Raw genomic sequence first — 20,469 nt, forward strand, 5'->3', positions numbered from 1 at the left:
ACCAGCAGTAGGGCATGGGCACTGACCGATCAGGAGTGACATGGGCTAGAGCAGGGTTCTGGAAGCCCACTGCTGAGCCGGGCATTGACCCTTTATGTGGTGGATCTGGGGAGGTGGAGTAGGGTTCTGGGGTAGCCTGGGAGATGAGGTGGTGATGATAGGAGAGGGTCCAGACAGTGGTACTCACCAGACTATTTACCATACTCTAGGCCATACTAAGTCTTTGTCTATGTCTGGAAAATTTCTTCCTTGCCTCAACGTGCAACACATCCACACATCTGATTATAGCAGCTCTTCTTTTCTTCCTTGATAACTCCACGTTCTCAGAAGAGCTTTCCCTGACCTTCCTGATGAGTTCTCTTCTCATTGAGGCTTTCATAGAAACTTCTACCCCTTCATTATACCTTTCACAGTGGCCAAGTTACAAATAGTTTGTAATTATTTGAATCATATGACTTCCACTAGTTTGTATCCTCCATGAGGGCAGGGATCATGAGTTATCTTTATACTTTTTAAATGTAACATATGCATGTTACCTTGGGGATGCTTTGTCGGGAAGATAACTTTTTGTTTATCTTTTTAATGCCTTCTTATACATTTTCCTGAAATAATTTTCAAATGGCGTGAAGTATTCTTTCATTCCAGTAGAAATGCTTCTCACTCACTTGATGTCCATGTAAAAATTTAATCTCTCGCGATGACTTATTGATTCTTCTTCAAGCTCAAGAAGAAACATTATTTTAAAGCCTAGTATGTACAAGGGTTTTTAGGACATTGGAGCAGCCAGTGATGGATAAGAACTGGCCGACCTGCAGAGATGTGTCAGTCTAGTAATTTTCTCCTTATCCTATTTATAAGCGTTTATAGCATTCTTCCTTGCCTCAGCCTGCAACACAGGTTTCTCCATTGCAGTACTGGAACATAGACCATATCTTTTGTTCTCTGTATGACATTGAGCAAAGCTTCACATATTTATTTAGGTACTTTTTGAATTTAGGTATAATTGACACATAACATTATATTAGTTTCAGGTGTACAACATAATAGTTTAGTATTTGTATATATTGGGAAATGATCACCACAGTAAGTCTAATTAACATCTGTCACCATATATAGTTAAAATTTTTTTTTCATGTGACGAGAACTTTTAAGATCTACTCTCTAAGCAACTTTCAGATATGCAGTACAGTATTATTAACCATGGTCACCATGTTGTACATTACATCCCCACACTTTTAACTGGAAATCTGTACCTTTTGATCTCCCTGACTTTGCCCATCCCTACCTTAAGAAAAAGTACCTAAACGTATTTAGGTAACTTTTATTTTTTTTTAAGATTTTATTTTTCCTTTTTCTCCCAAAGCCCCCCAGTACATAGTTGTGTATTTTTAGTTGTGGGTCCTTCTAGTTGTGGCATGTGGGACGCCGCCTCAGCAGGCTTAACGCGTGGTGCCATGTCCGCGCCCAGGATTCAAACTGGCGAAACCCTGGGCCGCTGAAGCAGAGCACACGAACTTAACCACTCGGCCACAGGGCTGGGCCATAGGTAACATTTTAATAATGATAATAATGGCGATGATGATGTTACTACCGTATCCTTTGCTAAAGCTTGTCCTTTTTTTCCTTAAAATCCCAACTACTTATTCTTTTTAAGTCTGTTACTTTGTTATTACCAAATTCTTTCTAGGTTAAATGTAGTGTATAAACTGGAAAAGCTTAACTCCTGAAGGGAGGAAATACCAGTTCAATCAATATTTTACTCCTCAAGCCTTTCCAGTGGTCGAGACTTACCCATTGTCCCCAGACTTTAATATACTTTGCACTCACTCCCCTACTTCTCATGATTCTTTGACACATCATGTGTCTTATTATTGCATTTTATGTTCCCATGCCTTTTATGACCAATTGCCATTGTATTTTATTTGAAAGTTTAAAAAAAATTTCTAGCTTTTCTACTTTATATGTGTATCTGTGTGTGTGTGTGTGACACCCTTCTCTTGATTTCAGGACTACAGTTTCTTCACAGGTATAATTAGAGGATGTTACAGTGTTTATAGCTGTCAGTTATAAATTAAATATAATCTAGAATGATTTCAGTTATCATTCAGGTTAGTAGTTGAAAATAATTGTTGACACAAAATGTGTCACTGTTTGAGCAGAAATAAAGGCAGGCAGTCTAGGTATCTGAAGGCCTTCGGTCTAAGTAGGGGAAATCAGCCACTGGAAAGGTTTGAGAAATATAATGATTGATTGAGGGAGAATGTGTGCCTCTCCCTTGCATACTTAAATCATTCAATAATTTTGGCCATCAGTCTCCTGGGACCTGATGCTATTGAAAATAGCTTCAAAAATTCTCAGTTTCCTATCCCTAGTGTAGCAGTCACTATGTGTGCCCCGCTCATATCCTCTTGCCTTTATCACTTCAGTGGACACACCACTTCCAGTTGCCACAATATGCATTTCTTTACCTAAAGGCATTTTTTGGCCTCTGCAGTCATTTTACTGCCCCGATGAGAGGCTGGGCATGTTGGGTCATTAATAGTCCCCAAGAATAGGCTCCAAAAATGACTAATGGAGTTGGTATATAAATACCCCAGCCTCCTTGCCTCTGGCAAAAGATAGCTCTGGGCAACTCAAGGATAATTCTTGGATGACTCTGAGGTACAGGTTCTACACATGTTGCATTTCCACTGAAAATAAGCTCTAGTCACACTCTTGGGTTGGTGGTTTTATATCTTACCTTTTGTTAGCTGCCTTCCTTTCCCTGTCTTACTTCCCCATGCCCTCGCTGTTTTTTGTCCTTTACCTCCCAAGTAAACTGTTTGCACTTGAATTCATTTTGCAGTGGTTGCATTACGGGGAACCCAAACAAGTACACGTGCAATTTGTAGCAATGAGAAGAGTGAGAGATGGTCACAGATCCCATGATGGTGTAAGGTGCTAACCTGCAGTTCTTAGAACAGTAGTTCTCAATGGCATTTTCACCTGTTCCAGATTCCCATGGGCCAATTCCGAGTTATGCCTAAATCCTGGCATTCTAGCTACAATTCCACGTCTTGCCTCCCATCCATGAATATATGTTAGATTGCAAGTGAACAAGAACAACGTTATTATAGGAATGACTGATTTAATGTCTTATTTTAAGTACATAACTTGCAAGTTGTCATATTTTAATTCTTGACATTATTAGTATTTGGGACACACTTCATTCTGATTGAATACATCAGACAACAGGATCCCATGGTTAAGAGCCACAGTCTTAAGAAAGCTGAGATTTCTCTCCTTTGCTCAGCAACAACTAATACAGCCCAATCAGTAGCAGCTGCTGAATGAGTTGCACACCTTCTCTGCTAAAATGGCTGAGTTAACATCATTCATTACCCCTGTGTGAAACCAGCTGAGTTTCAGCAATCGAAAAAGATTCTCTGATTTTAGGTGTGTATATCTAACCTACTTGATCATTAACCTTGCAATTTTGTTTCAAATTGCCACTGAAAATAACACAAGATATTCACATAATTATTTCCTCTCAACCAGCACATTCAGTTTATGAAAATTCAGGAAAACAAAAAATAGTTTCATTTGCAAGATTCTCAGATTGAACAGTTTTCACTATTAGCAACTTTGGTCTGTTTTATGAAGCATACATAATTGGGGGCTTTCTGAAGTTAGCACTGAAAAAAGTAGGATTAAGATGAACAGTGATATTGCTCTTTATAATTTATATGCCCTATGAGGGATTCAGAAACTACAAAAAGCAGTTCTTCAAGATATCTGCTTATTTGACTCTTAGTTTTAGCAAAATGTTGTCATTAGAGAAAATGAGAAAAGTTAGAATTTCAGGATAATACTTTATTTGTTGTAATTATTATCCAGCAAAAGTTTTAATATTTAATATATTAATATTTACCATTTCAGTATTGTTGAACATTTCTAATTTTATGAAGAAGCTTCCATTGTATATCAGGTATATAAAGTGATTTTTAGGTATTTACATTCCATATATTTTCTCTTTTGTGTCAGAAAAGATTCATTTCATTTGAGGATTTTGAGCGTCTGTGAATGATACAGTTTTATGAAAAGAAGAAAATCTGTTTTTTTAAAGCAATTCATTTTTTCAAGTCTAACTTCTTTGTACATATATTTTACAGATTAAAGGATTTACCTGAAGACAAAGCATTCTATTCATCAGAGACTGGACAAGAGTTACTCTTGCTTTTGGCAATTAAAGATGATGTTGTCATGGAAACAGTTGATCCTGCTTTCATTCATTGGCTGCCTAGGAGGTAACCATAAGCTGTATTTTCTAACTTGGGGTCAGAACTCTATTCAAGTCATATGTTAAATAATTTTTAAATGTTGAAATAGTACTCCAGCAGTAGCAAAGAAAAACAAACCTTTTTTTCCCCAGAAAGAAAATTCTAATTCTCTCTTCTGATAACTGGATTCTCATTTCATCTCTTTGTAAGCCATTTTATTTCCATAGCAAACATAATGACACCTAATATTACAGATCTGTTGTAGTATTATGACTATAACAATCATTTAGAATTTGAAAATGTTGATTCATGACTTTTGTTTCTAAAAGGAGCTCAAAGTTGTAACTCTACGAGGGAGAATATAAATTTTAAAGAATGCTGGTATTTTCATATCTAATTTTAAAAATGATACTATTTTTCTTTGAACAAATAAGTTAGTTAAGAGACCTCAATGAAGGTAGGCTATTTTCCTTTTTAATTTTGGAAAATTTGAAATTTAAAATTTGAAGAATGAGAAAGGAACAATTCTCATATATTCACTATACAAAAGCAACTGTTAAAAATCCATTGATGTATTTCCTTTTTCTTTGTTTTATTTTGTTTTCTGGAGTGGATGAATAAGAGAAAGATTTTTAAAAATGAAATTGTATATATACAACAATTAGTTTTGGGGTTTATTTTATTTTATTGTCTTCCTTTTTTTATTATAAAAAATTTTTTTTATTATAAAAATCCAGCACCTAAAAAGGTGAAAGAATAGTACAAAAAATACCCACATATGCACTATTTAGATTTAGTTATTGTACCATTTTTGTTTATTTTTACTATCTATATACATATGTCCGTATGTTTTTTTCCATTGATTGATTGATTGATTGCTTGGCTAACCCATTTGAAAGTAAGTTACAGAAGTCATCACCTCTCACTCCTAAACAATTCAGCCCCCATCACCTGAGAAGACCAGTTTTCTACATAAACACAATTCCTTTATGATACCGAAGGAAACTAATTTAAAAAAGTAGCCTATCGTGTTTCTTTTCTAAGAGGAGGAAATTGGTGTGGCATGAGACCAAATGCACTGTCAGATAAAACACAGGTTACTTGAAGACATGCGTATATTGGAATCGATTTCTGACCCCCTTTATGTCAAACTTCAAATATTTAAACAGTAATATGTGCAAAAAATCTATAATCAATAATAGGTTATTAATTAAAACCTCCAACTTTCAAAATAAAGTTGTTTTTTTTAACAAAGTTTCCCGTGATGTCCCAATTTTGTTCTAAAACATTTTCTTTGCTACTCATCTCAGGAAGAAAGAGTAATGATTTACAAATTCTGCCGTTTCAAATGGTCTCTGGAGAAATACCAGTACAGATATCAAAACTAAAATATTCTTTTTCTTGGATTCTTTTTTTTCTTTACAAGTTTTCAAATTTGAGTTCTGCTGTAGTAGAAGGGACAAAATGAAAGGAAATATACCATAACAATATTGTTGTTCACGATATCAACTTTTATGGAAGTAACCTTGAAATTTTACAATTAATTGAAAAGAAGATATACTCTGCAAGTGGAAGTGTAGCTGAAGAAAATGAGATGATTTTTTCAAATGGTTAACATTTTAAGTTGTAAATTTAAACCATGTGCAAATTGTATTGATTGTATTTCAGCATTTTTGAGAAATATTTTATATATTTATGAACAAATTTACAGAAAAAATGTCCGTTTGATTAAAATATTAAGACCTAATAAACATATTTAAAGATTAAACTTGATTTTTTTGATATGTTGATAAAAAAGCTTTAAGGGCTTGTAAGGGAGAATTGGATTAATTGGTTATGATAAATTATATGTAGGGTATTACTTAGAGAATTGGTAATCTTTATAATATATGGAAAATAATTTGGCTCTTACCAGTTTTTCTAAAGAGTATTGATTTCATGCAGTACTTTATATTCTGAATGTTGGTACTCCGTTTGAATTTATGAAAAATTTATGTTAAAAGGCAAGCTTGTGAGTGTGATATTCTGTTACCCAATGTTGGTCCATTTTTTGTGTATTAAAGTTATAAATCTGTTCCTGATATAGGGAAATTTCATAATGAATGGCAAGTAAAAACGTATTGCGTAAAATCACTTAGAGTAGTGTTTAGCTAAAGATATAAACTCAATGCAGCAAATACTTGCTAATTTCTGTTTTCTGTCTTTTCACATTTCAGCTTTCGTTATCCATCATTTTGTGCATGTTTTTCTTCTGTTTTCTTCTGTTGTTTTGCTGGTGATTTCTTCCTGCAACAAAGAGGCAAATAGGAATTTCTGGCCAAGAACTTTTTCTAAGATGAACTTGACTGTATTTTCCCTCAAAAATGCTAGGTTTCGTTCATTCTTAAGTAAATATCTACGAAGCATCTATTGTGTGCCGCACATTGTGTTCAGTGAAGAAGATGGACAGAGACCTCTGTCACTGTGGGGTTTACGTTCTCTTACATTAGGATAGAGATTGACATTGAGTTAGAAGATGATAGTGCTATGAGGGAAAAACCAAGCAGAATAGGATGAGAGTGTGGGGTGTTGGAATGTGAGTCGCCACGTTAAATAAGGGCATTGTGTCAGTCCTCAATGAGAAGATGACATTTGAGCAAAGACTTAGAGGTAAATGAGTTGTCCTTGTGGATATTTAGGGAAGAGAGCTCCAGGCAGAGTCAACAGTCCATAATAAATGTTCTAATATATGACATGCTGAGTGTTCTAGACACAGCAAGAAAGCTAACATGATTGGCCCAGGAGTAGTTATGGAGAGAAATAGTAGATGAGAGAGAGCCAAAAGGTAATGTGGAGATGGATACAGCAGAGAATGAAAGACCTTGTTAATCACTGAAAATATTTAGAGCTTTTACTCTGAATGCCCTCAGGAGCCATGGTATGGTTTGAGCAGAGAAGTGATATGTTCTGACTTATTTTTTAAAAGGATCTCGCCGGATGCTGTGTTGCAGATTGATTGTAGAGGGACAGGGGAGCAAGTCAAGGCACCAATTAGAAGTTAATGCAGGGATCAGGCAAGGGATGATGGTGGCTGACTCCAGGGTGGCAGCGGAGTTGGCCATCAAATTTAGATCTGTTTTGAAGGTAGAATCATAAGGATTTGTGGATGGAATGTATGTGGGGTATGAGAGAAAAGGAATGGTCGAGGATGACTTCAAGGCTCCATGTCACCTTGAGTCTAGAGCACATTACCTCTGTCCACGTTAAGAGGTGTGCCTCCTGGGTGACATGAAGACCCAGCACAAACAGGGATGCGAGTTGTCTAAACTTGAGGTCACTACCAAATAATGGGTAAAAAAAAATATCAATTTAGTGGATCATGACCAGTAATTTTTATTAGAATAAATTAATTAGAATTTAAAAAATGATGAAGTAGAATACATTAGCACACACTGCTCACTTAGTAAATATTGTCTGCTGGGCACTTCTAGGAATTTGGGATATGACATGAACAAAATGGACAGTATGCCAGCCCTCATGGAACTGTTGTTTTACTATATGTGTATTGAGTCCTCATGTTACATATATTTCTTACTGAGTTGAGCTGCTCTCAGAAAAGTTTAAGAACCGGAGACCTGGATGGAAAACACAGATGGAGATGAGAACCCTCCAGCATTCCGAGAAGAAGCCAGAAAAGGAAGGAACTCTTAGATGAGGAAAACAATAGTAATGACAGCAAAATTAGGAATACTAACCTTATTAATGAATGAGAGCCCACTCACTGCATGCCAGGCACTGTGCAGCTGCCTTGCTTAGCTCATGTAATCTGCAAAAACACAGTGAGGTAGAGAATATTATTTCTGTTTTAGAGATAAGGAAAATAGTCTCTAGGAATTTAGGTAACTTTCCCAGTCTGTGTGGTTGTATCAAGATTTCTATTTGTCTTTGAAATCAAAGTATGTCCCCCTAATCACCAGTACTTACTATTTGAATAGTTTGTTTTCTGAAATAAAGTCAGGGGGATAGGTCATGGGCTAAGAATCGTCAAGGACCCAAGAAGACTACTGTCTTACTACTTAATTACCTATTAGTTAATTGCATGACCATATTGGATACTCCAGATGATCACTATCCAGAATGGGAGCCACTAGCCACATGTGGCTGTAGAGCTTTTGAAGTGAGGCTAGTTCAAATTGAGATATGCTGTAAGTGTAAAATGCCCACACAATTTCAAAGACTTGCTACCAAAAATATTAATAATTAAATAAAATATCTCAATTACTTTATATTGATTAAGTGTTAAACTGATATTTTAGATATGTTTGGTTAAGTAAAAATATTATTAAAATTAATTTCACCTGTTTCCTTTAACCTTTTTTTTAATGTGGCTTCTAGAAAATTTAAAATATTTATGTGGCTTGTATTATATTTCTATTGGACAGCAGTGCTTTAGACATCTATAAAATAGAAACCTGCCCATTTTGCAAAGGTTTTATAATACCTCCTAGCCCAAAGGGAGCCCATATGAAGTAAGATAATGGGGACTTTTTGATTTCACATAAAAAGTTGTAAATAGTTCCTGAGTGTCCATTACCTGCAAATACTGAAACCTTTGTCAGATGAGTTCAGATTTCAGTTGTCGTCACTGTTTGATGAATGTAAACAAGTCCTTAATCAGTGTATGCAGAAATTCTACACTTCACAAAGTATATTTGTTTTGTTTTAATCTTATAGTGGGACTAGCTTAGATAAATATAAGTCTTTTGGAATGAGAAATTTCCTCAGATAGCTAAAGTTATTGTTGATGCCTAGTTAAAAACACCATTATGGAAAATACCATATTTCTGTAAAAGTTCTAAAGTACTCTTATTTCATCAAAATTTAAAAAAGAATTATTTCATCACATTCTTGTCTTAAATATTGTAGTGAACAATCAACATGTTGAAATCTACTAATATTTTGGTAGTACCTGGAAATTACTTGTCAAAGTAAGTAGCCATTGGGGCCGGCCTGGTGGCGCAGTGGTTCAGTTCACACATACCGCTTCTCGGTGGCCTGGGGTTTGCTGGTTCGAATCCCGGGTGCGGACATGGCACCGCTTGGCATGCCCTGCTGTGGTAGGCATCCCACGTATAAAGTAGAGGAAGATGGGCATGGATGTTAGCTCAGGGCCAGGCTTCCTCAGCAAAAAGAGGAGGACTGGCAGTAGTTACCTCAGGGCTAATCTTCCTCAAAAAAAAGAAAAAAAAGGTAAGCCTTTAATTCTAGAAGGGAGTAATCCTAGAAAGGAAGATGATTTTCAGTTGTCGTTTACATTGTTTTCTTGGCTATTGTGGTAGCATCTCCATCATCTGCCCTCTTCTGCAATCATGAAGGATTGGAAGAGACTGACCCACGCAGAACGCTAGTGATCGACCTGTCTCATTTGCCCCAGTGATTGGCCTAAGCCAGAGAGCTCATTGCATTTTTTGGCCACTAGGTTTGATTGGTTCAAGGTCTTTCTGTACAAACTTTGTAGAAAGTGCCGTGTCTCTCTCAGTGTATCTGAAGGAGGAATCCTGAAACCCTGGTTGCTGCAGGTGGTCAGCCTGCAGTCACCATGGAAGCCAACCTAGGGGAGAAGCTGATTCTGTGCATTCAGATGAGAGAGTTCAGAAAAAACTCCTCCAAGACACTATGTGACTTAAATAGCATAAAAAGCAGTAAGTGCTCCCCCAGCCCCACCCCCATGACCTGGCATAATCCTTCATCTGCAGAGCTGCATTGACCCATGAACTTTTCCTTTCGGGAGTTACAAAGGCATGAAAGCCTATGTCCATTCATACGTGTCCCTAAATCTGTTATAACTGAGAACATAGATCAGCTTTATGAGATGACTTAGATCACCTTGATTAAATAATTTTAAATAAATTGTTGATATTGTCATTAAGGATAAAATGCATGGTCACCAAACATGAGCCTTGGCTTCCTTTAACAGTGTAGATTTAGTAAAGGGCAACATGTACAAACAAAATTCACATGTTTGGGCTGCACTTGAAAAATCATAACCTCTGCTTGTTTTAGAGGCAGTAGTTTGAATGCAAATACCAACCAAGCCTCCTGACACACATCTTTGAGGACCCGCAATCATAGATTCCATCCTGCTCTTTGTAATTTCTTTAAAATTTTTTTTAAAGATTTTCTTTTTTCCTTTTTCTCCCCAAAGCCCCCCGGTACATAGTTGTATATTCTTCGTTGTGGGTCCTTCTAGTTGTGGCATGTGGGACGCTGCCTCCGCGTGGTTTGATGAGCAGTGCCATGTCCGCGCCCAGGATTCGAACCAATGAAACTGGGCCACCTGCAGCAGAGTGCAGGAACTTAACCACTCGGCCACGGGGCCAGCCCCTCTTTATGATTTTAATGTGAATAACTTTCTGGGTTAGTCTTTCATCCAAATAGTGATTAAAGAAAGCTTTGAAAGCAAAATAAGCTTTTCAAGTTCCCCCTGAAATAATGGAGGAATATTTTTCAATTGGTTTCAATACCACCATCCTTGTAATTATTGAGAAAATGACTTTGTGGCATTAATGTGTCACTTCAAGTAAACTGTTGCCATGAACTCAAATGACTGTCATTTATTCTGTGGTATTTGTGTGCAGTATAATATGATTCAATAGCATAGATACTGGTGAAATGGAGATGTCACTGATCTCTGCTTATAAATCTTGACATCCTCTATGTTTTTACCGATAAACTTATTTCAAATCATCCCCTCAATTGTAGCACCCTAAATCTAGAATTGCTTTTCATGTATCCCATTTAAATCTTGACAGTTTATTAGAGTATGCATGTGAAAATCGGGGGAAAACAAGCAAGCGTTGTTGGTGTATTTTGTTTGTATAACCTTGATCATTGACAGCTCCACATATTGGATTTCTGTAAGCCTTATCGTGACTAAGGAGGTGTTTGGGGGACTTAAAAATAATGTGTATTGGAAATACTATTAGAGTTATACAAACACGTAAAGTTAAATAGTTTTATTTAGCTCTTAAAGTAGCCATTGTCTCGAAAGTATCTGTTTATTAGTTCGCTGACTCCTGCAAATAAAGTGTTCATTCAAACCAATTTAATTGACTATTGCTTAAGTGTTCAGCTGACTTAAAGTACTCATCACATGAAAGTGTTTGGAAGTACCCCTGTGCATATTATGTCTTTCCATGAATTGTATTAGAGCTTAATGGATTGGATTCACGCTATGTAAGGGCGCAGTCTTAAGCATTAACTCATGACTAGTGGTGAACTTTGAGAATAAGATAAACACACACACATACACATGCATGCATGCGTTTATACGAGTCACAACAAAAGGAATCTTGATTCTGGTCAGTAAAACATATCTTACAAATATGCCTGTAAGTGAAGAAAAGACAGTGTTTATGCTGTGTTAGAGAGTGCCCCTAAATTATACTCTTTATCATTCTCTCCTACCTTACCCCATCCCTGTTCCCACTTCCAGGACACCTTTCCATAGGCAGCTTATGTCTTTATCTCTCACTTAAAGTTTATCTCTTTGAAGATCCATTCAGCAGGCATCTACTGTGTGGTTTGTGTAAGGCATTATGATAAGGGGTATAGAGGAATCCACGATGGGTGAAAATCAGGTTGCTGTCGGTCTAGGAAGGAAAGAAAGCACACGTAAGCAACGAGAGGAGAAAAATGTTAAGATTTCAGATCCTATTTAAGAAAAATACAAAAAAGACTGACATGGAAGTTCTAAGAAAAGAGAACTTAGAGAAATGAAGATAGAAAAATATTCATGCAGAAAACAACATTTGAGCTGGATCTTAAAATAATAATTGTAGTCAACGTGTATTGAGTGCTTGCTTTGAACCAACCACTGAGCTAAGGGCCTTGCCTGAATTATATCATTTAATTCCTTTGGCAATTTTCTGAGCCTTCATTATTGTTATTCTTATTTTACAAATGAGGGCCTGAGGCTCTGACAAGTTAAGAAATTTCCTAAAATTCATGTAGCTAATAAGGATTTGAGCTAGAATTCAGAAATAAATCCATAAGATAGCCTTACTCCACAGCCCTTGGACATAATCTTAAGAGACGGAGCAATGTCTTACTCTGCTCAGACTGCTGTAAAAGAGTACCATAGACTGGCGGCTTAAACAACGGACACCTCTTTCTCATAATTTTGGAGACTGGGAGGTCCAAGGTCAAGATGCTGGCTGATTTCATTCCTGGTGAGGACATTCTTCATGGTTTGCAGAAGGCTGGCTTCTTGCTGTGTCTTCATGTGGTGGGGAGAGAGCAAGCTCTCTGATCTCCTCTTGTAAGGTCACTAATCCCATTGTGAGGACCCCACCCTCATGATTTCATTTAAGCCTAATTACCTCCCAGAGGCTCCACCTCCTAATACTATCACATTGCGAGATAGGGCTTCAACATATGAATTTTTATTGGGGCCGGAGAGGACACAAATATTCAGTCCGTAACAGGCAGGAAAGATCATTTAGTTTAGAGAAAGATATAGAGTTCGCTCCTACTCCTGTATGGCAAGTATGGAGTAGCTTTGATAATGACAGGTAATATATACTGAAACTTTATCGCATGCCAACTCAACCTTAAGCAATTTGTGTTAATTTATTTAATTTTCACAATGACTCTATTGGATAGGTATTATCATTACTTTACATGAGGAAACTGAGGTACAAAGAGATTTGTACCTTACTTAAGTCACGTGCAATTAGTAAGTGGAACCAGATTTCAAACCCAGCCTGTATTTCTCTTGATCTGCTCTGTCCGATATGCTAGCTATTTGCACAGGCTATTGAGCATTTGAAGTGTGGCTAATTCAACTTGAGATTTGTTATAAGTGTAAAATACAAAGTGAATTTCAAAGACGTATTGTGAAAAAGGTCAGAAAATGTCCCATTAATAATTATATTGATTGCATATTGAAATGATAATATTTTGACATATTGGATTGTATACAATTTATGATTAAAATTAATTTCACTTGTTTCACTTTTCCTTTTTATTAGTACAGAATGTAATCTTATAGGTGTGTCATGTATCATATGCCTTTTTTTTGGTGAAAACATTATAGTTCTACTCTCTTAGCAAATTTCAATTATATAATCCAATGTTATCAACTGTTATTATATTTCCATTGGAAATTACAGGTATAGACTCTATGCTCTTAGTACACTTGAAGGAAAGTGTTGGAGAGAAGGTTAGAAAAAAAAAAAAGTGGGGCCTAGAGATTGTTAAGCAAGGAATGTTAGTATCTTAGCTTTGCTGTAAGACCATAGCCCCAACAGGATGTTTGTAAGATAAATTAGAAGGAAGAAAAACTAAAAGAAGACCTGCTTGGGGGTTAGTGTTAGGGATAACTTATGCCCAAACTAGGGCAGTTGAAGTCAAAAAGATAAGATTGGAAATAAGAGAAATTAGAGAGTCAGAATTGAAAGGATATGACAAACAATTGGGTGATTGTGCCTAGTAAGGAAGAAAAGATGGTTGAACGGGACTTGTCAGGTTTTGAAATTGAGTGGGAAGATAGTGAGGCAATTAACAGAAATAAGAAACACAGGAGGGAGGGATTTGGGTGTGTTCTGGGCATACTGAATTTTGAGCTGCTTGAAGACTACCTAGGTGGTATTGGTATGAGCTGCAAGTCTGTTGAGACCAGAAGATTAGAAGCCAGTGTGTGTGTCTGGGAGGGGGTGGGGTATCACTCCAGGAGATCAAGATGGGGAGGTGCTTTCCTACTGATAGCAACTGATAAGAGTGTTTAAGGATGATGTATGGAGAGTTCAATGAAAGGAGGCAGATCAGAACCCAGACGTGGGGAGTGACAGGTAAAGACAGAGCAGAGATGTGGAAGGATGTCTGAGTCTGCAGGATAAGGTGGAAGTTGAAGAACTGTTTCAGGAAAAAGGAAAGTTGGAAGAAGCTCAAATATGAGAAAAAGCTGCTGAGACTTTGAACAGGAAGCCCTGAATTAGAGTGCAAACATTTAAGGAAGAAATATTTGGTAACAAAGGAAGAAGATGCATTGATGACAGTAATCTTTGATAAAACTGAATTGTATGTGTATATTTACACACATACACACATATTTTTCTACCTATGCTTGTGTATTTCAGGCCTTGTCTGTGTTGTAAATGAGAACAGTACGGTTTAGAGCATTAGAGGGACTTACTCACTGTCACACGGCTAGTTATGGGCCCAGTGGGGACTTGGTCTAGATTGTCTGAATTTGCACTAAAGCCTTTTCTGAGCATGGTGTGTTTAGATCCTTTTACAGAAAAGAACCAAATTGTTCTTCCTTGTTGCTGGTCAGGGGAGAGTGTTGATACTTACCAGAGTTTGGGAGACAAGTGTGTATGTACATGACAGCCTAGGTGTGCAGTGGAAGGAGTCGTGTATTGAAAACATCCTAATGTTTATTGCTTAAGGAAGTCTTGCTGATTCATCTTACCCACTGCTGAATGTTTGGGAGATTAGATCCTTAAATATTGTGTGTGTTTCCTTTATACTATGTCTGTGCCATCTTGCTAATCATTACATGAGTTTGACTTTATGAAAATGCTCACTAGTTTGGAAATAGGCCATTTCCTCACTATTATCAGTTGCCACTCAGTGTCTGTAAGCTTGTATAAAAATAATGCCCACCATCGTTTGGCTGTCCTCTGTGGTAGAGCGTTTTGCATCTGTTTTTCTGTCATCCTCATGTTAACTGTGTAGTGTCACTCCCACATACTTTCTATCTTCTGTTTCCTCTGAGTTTTAAAACTTTTCTTTTTGCTTACCATTCAGACCCTCTGGCAGTAAAGACGCCTATGGGTGTATTCCTTAAGGATCTCTTTCCCCGCTTCCCAGGCTGACCTGCCATTGGCCTTTCATCATCCCTTTCAAGCCTCATCCACATCCCAATGCCCTCCACACTTCTGTAAATTCGGAGCTTGGACATAAGAAAGTGTCCATTCATAGGAACCACTTCTGCATCCGTATTACTTCCAAAGCAAAACTCTAACTCAAAAACTGCAATGTATTTTGAGAAGTGGCACATTTTGTTTTGTTAGTGAGCACTAAGTTGCCATGTGTCTTTTGTTCCCCATGACTGTGATATGCAGATGCAATTTATGTTCACTTCTGCATGTTGCTTCCTTTGAACATCAACCGACACTTGAAGTTTGAGACAATGTCAAGTGACAGAACTCTGTGATTAGATATGCAACACTGGATACTATTTCAGATAGAGATATTTTAAATTTAAAATTATTTTATGAGAACAATATATAGTAGGGAACAATTAATTATGTATGCATCTTTACATATATAAGTATCTCTGTGTATAATTTGAAGAAACTGAGAGAGAACATAGTCATTTTATCTTTCGTGATATGACTTTCCATAGTTTTAAAGCAGTATTACATTATTAAACAACTTGGAGTTTTTATTTGCCAAGTGTGACAAGGAGAGGTTTAGCTCAGATATTTTAGGATGGTTGCTAATTGTTCAGTGATTACCAATTTTCTTTGTTTTTATGTAAGTCCAACTAATAATGCCGATAAGGAACACCATATTAATTTCTTTGAAGAGTGTCAGTGAAAATGAGAAAGCAAATGACTTCTAGAAATGGACAAAATGTTAGAATTCATTTTTCCATCAGTAGATAAATATATAAGTAAAAATTATTTGACATCCTTTTTATTTATTAAATTTTGGGTCTGTCAAATCATTGACATAATAATTGAAGCCTAAAATAACTGCCTTCAGATTAAAAATCCAATTGTGCAGTTTGGCATCATTGAGATGCTACTACTCATAAAATTCCATGTTAGATGGTTAATATTAAAATATTGGTGATAATGAAATGTTTTCTCAGCATTCTATTCATTTTTCAAAGCATCTATTGAATGTAAAACACTGTGCTTTTTGGTCTTACTACATTGTTACTATTTATTGCTTAAAAAGAAGGACAACAACAAACGATGTTGGCAAAAAAAAAAAAAAAAGACAAAATACCACTGCCACCCTCCCTAGGCATTAGATTTTCTAGTGTGCTTCCTCTTCCAGCTTCCGCCTGGCAGCTGAGGAATTAAGCTCTTCCCTTGGTATTTGACTCATTACTTTCTCTTTATACCATCTGGGTTTACTTTTCTTATTTATGGGACTGCTGGAGACAAAGGTATTATTCCCAACTGTCAATTATACAGGAGGCAATTCGTTCCTTTTAACTAAAAGATCAGTTTCTTTTTTTTAAAAAAAGGAGTACTGTCTAATCACTCAGGTGGACCTGAACCTCAGCTCGTGGTGAGTGACCTTGGGAGACTGTTTCAAGGAAGAAGCTGCTCTTTTCTTGGACTTAATGCATAATTGTCAAAGGCCCAGCATCTGTTTGTGGAAGGAAGTCAAGAAAAACTCAAGTTGCAGAGGTATATGATGGTGTGTGATAGTGTGGTGACTCATGAACCTGTATTCTCTGAACTTGTGACTTTATTCATTTTCTTCACTGGCCAGCTTTATAGTTTCCTGAGACACTGAGTGAAGTGTGTAGGCTGCCATTTTGAATGGCTCTGGTGAATTATTCACTGTTTATTCCAAGAGTGTGAACGTTATTTGCTCCTCCAATGCTATAAGCAAGGAGGGTCATGAAGACTACTATTGGCTGGACTTAATACATCCAGGCAACTCTGGGATCCATTGCGGCCATTGTGATGTTGATTGGTGTTGCCCGTGGACGTGGGGCATTAGTGAGTTTCAACTGTTATTCAAAGAACACATGAATACTGTGGATAGTATTTCCCTGTTCTGCAAATTGTTCATGATGGTATCACACACTCTTGTTCTGAGAACTTGTGCAACACAAGGGGCAGTCTGATGCGCCACCCACAGAATTTTAAAGGCAGATGGCAATTTGTGTGTCTTTTTCGATTAGCCTTAAGACTTTGAAGCAGAACTCCTGTTTAGTCTCCAATTAAGTTTTTCATTACTAAGCGTTATAGCATTTTAAACTATCTTGTCTGGCTTTTTGACTGTATAGAAAAACAGAGCTTTTTATTCTGATCCCCTAAGTGTGTATGTGAGTGTGTGCATACACACATGCGAGTAATATTTAAGCTCAAACATAGGTACAAAAAATAAAGAGAAGTAGTCATATGCGGATCTTAATTCTGTGGATAATTAGGAGTTATTGGCTGTTGAACAATGTACTTTGTGGGTTTCTGAGTCACCATCTATTTGTTAGTGAAGGAATAATATTTACTGCAGCATATACAATGCCACAGATGCCTTTTTTTCTTTTTTGCTTGATTACACAGCAAAGGAAATTGAGAATACTCAGTGCTGTGGCCACTATTCCTATCATGGGAGAATAGATAAAATAAACACTCAGTTAACAACAATATGAAACAATCCAATGCTTTTTTTCTGCCTCATGGAGTTTTCGAAAGCTCTTTGCTGCTTATTTTTTTGAATTTCCCATTGATACAACTTTGGTGAGTAATTATTTGAAGACAGTGAAAAGTAAATACTTGTAGGAGAATTGTCTCTCAATGAGAACTGATGCAGTGGGCATTATAAAGGTTTTTCTTTTTTTGAAGTTACCACCCTCCACAGATTAATAGGATCCTTTTGTCTTAGACATAATACTTGCAATTATTTGTTCAACCAGATAACTGAACACAGGTGCCCGTGTTCACAACCACTGTGAAGATAAGGACAATCCCATCCTATTTTTCATGCCATGTAGCTATGGGGCTCTAATGAATGAAGTCATTTATTAGACTACCTTCTCATAAATTACTATCCCCCAGTCGGATGTAATTAAAAGTTTGATGCAAGGGCTTAGCAAAAATGTGCAATAATAATATCAAATACTGTTTATTGCATTGTTGCTCCATTAAAAAATATTGCTTATCCTTGTATCAAAAACCTTGTAATATTGATATTATTCCCATATAAAAATAGAGAACTCAGCGGCTCAGAGAGCTTAAATGATTTGCCTAAAGTTAGATGTTAGCATCGAGAAAAAAATCATGTCTATCTCAACACAAAGTCCTCATTCCTCCTAGTAGACATGCTCTTTCCTAAAGCAGGGGCATGTCCTAAAGCAGTCAGCAAACTTTTCATAAAGTGTTCTGATAGTAAATATTTTTGGCTTTGCAGGCCATTTGGTCTCTGTTGTAACTACTCAACTCTGCCACTGTCATGGGAAAGCAGCCGTAGACAATACATAAACAGTGAGCATGGCTGTGTTCCAATAAAACTTTATTTATGGACACTGAAGTTTGAATTTCATGTAATTTTCGTGTGTCATGAAATATTATTTTTTTGATTCACAATCATACAAAAGCAGATGACACTTGACTTTGGCCCATGGACCATAGTTTTCCAACCCCTGTTCTAAAGCATAAATGTAGGTTTTTTAACATTGACATCATTTCTTATCAAGCACTTATGTTATCATGTGTATGTTATTTTGCAATGTGCTGTGAAAGAATAAAAAAGGAAATAAATTGAGAAAAAAGGAGGCAACCTGCACACAAATTGCTAAAATACAGATGCTTGGGGAGAGGTATAATCCAATGTAGTAAATCAAATTTCTGATAAAGTGGGATTAATTTTCACTGGCCTATCAAGAGGCTTGATGTCTGGAAGGATAGAGGGGGAAAGCTTTCCAGGAAGAAGAATGGCATAAGTCAATTCAAGATAGTTGTTTGGTAAACAAAGTTATTTCGCACGTAATTATAGGTGAATTTCTTGCTAACAGCCCTGGATGTCTTACTCCCTGTAGGATGCCTTTGGGAAAACAGCAAATGTGCTCTATCCTTATGACAGTGCCCAATTGAGGATTGCCATGGGAGACAGAGGGCCCAGAACGGCTAGACCTTTGTTTTTTTAAAAATAAGGTGAAATTTTACTTCATGCCTGATACTATTGGATTTTTAAATGTGGCCATTTAACTTAAGAGAAGTGTTTTTTCCCCCGAAACATTTTCTGATCCAAATCTAACAATGCTGCAAGATAGTTTTGGCCCAGGAGCCACCAGTGTGCAGCCTTGCAAACTAAAATTTCCAAATATGCATGATGGGCCACATCATATACATTTCATGTCATTAAAGAATCTCAGATTTGCAAAAATGTGAAAAGGCAGTCTAGCTCAGGTCCTATCTGAAAAGCAAACATGGCTTTTTAAGTAAGGTTCAAATTCTGAGATGAAGAGACAGAAATGTGGAGCGTGTTCAGGTAGCCAGGAGGTGATTGATTTGAATCCTAACATTACATCCTAACCTTGGAAGATTTAGACTCAGGTAAGAATTGCATGTTATTTATGTGTTAACTAAATTCATGGTTCACATAAATGGTTTATCATGAAGTTGGGCTTATTTTGCAGAGATCCATCCCTGGGACAGTGAAACCTGTGTAAATGCTATGCCCTCTTGAAAGTAACTTTAGGCCCAGTCAACTTCTCAGAGATGTGAGTAATGAAACAGACCACCAAAACCTCAATTTTTAATATTTTTAATGGCTAGGACGGCTGTTACACTCAAACACGTCATTAAAATCCTGAAATGGAGCTTTGCTTCAGCACTCAGAAGTTATACGAGGTGACTAGTAGAGTGCTTTTAAAAGTGCTATTTATATATGGTTTTAGTAAAGCTGCTCCTGTGGAGTATCTGTACTTTTAGTACTCAGAAGGGAGTGGGTGAGGTGTAGATGACCAAGATCCTGCAAGTTGCCCAAACAGAAATAGCCACCTAACGATAGTAGATGCCTGTAAGAAGACCGCGGGGCTATTTTTTAAGAGTCATAGCTGCAGACATTCAGTTAGCTTGTACAAGTTCATGTTTTCATATAGTTAATTATTTTGTAGTTGGACACACATATTCCAGTTGGAGATAGGCTATTCACTTTGGGTTATCCTGAGAATGGCCAAATTCTTTCTTTTGATCAACTATAACATTTTGTGAATTAAAACTGTTTGCAGTGAAGCAGAAACCACACACAACAATTTCCATTCTAACACTAGTTTATCAAGTTTTCCAATATATACAATATGTTAGTAATGCTTAGGGAGTAGAAATGTGTGTTAAATTTAGTCACTATCTTCCAAAAGTTTAAAGACTAGGGGTGAAGAAGATATGAGTGAACAATAAAGGTAATATATAATAGGAGAAGGATGTTGTGATGAAAAAAATACACAAAAATTTTCCTAAGAGTTTAGAATGGG

At 36.7% G+C, this 20,469-nt stretch overlaps 1 protein-coding gene across 3 annotated transcripts in view; it reads left to right on the forward strand.

The window, feature by feature from the left end:
• Positions 1-20,469, forward strand: part of CNTN3 (contactin 3) — a 317,071-nt gene that overhangs the window by 75,562 nt on the left and 221,040 nt on the right. For all 3 annotated transcript variants that reach the window (XM_046675345.1, XM_046675355.1, XM_046675364.1), the window contains exon 2: positions 4,152-4,286. In XM_046675345.1, coding sequence (XP_046531301.1) covers positions 4,232-4,286 — 55 coding nt within the window. In that variant the 5' untranslated portion in view covers positions 4,152-4,231. The remainder of the gene's footprint in view (positions 1-4,151; positions 4,287-20,469) is intronic.

The sequence above is a fragment of the Equus quagga genome, chromosome 1 (assembly GCF_021613505.1).
Source record: "Equus quagga isolate Etosha38 chromosome 1, UCLA_HA_Equagga_1.0, whole genome shotgun sequence".
Lineage (NCBI taxonomy): Eukaryota > Metazoa > Chordata > Mammalia > Perissodactyla > Equidae > Equus > Equus quagga.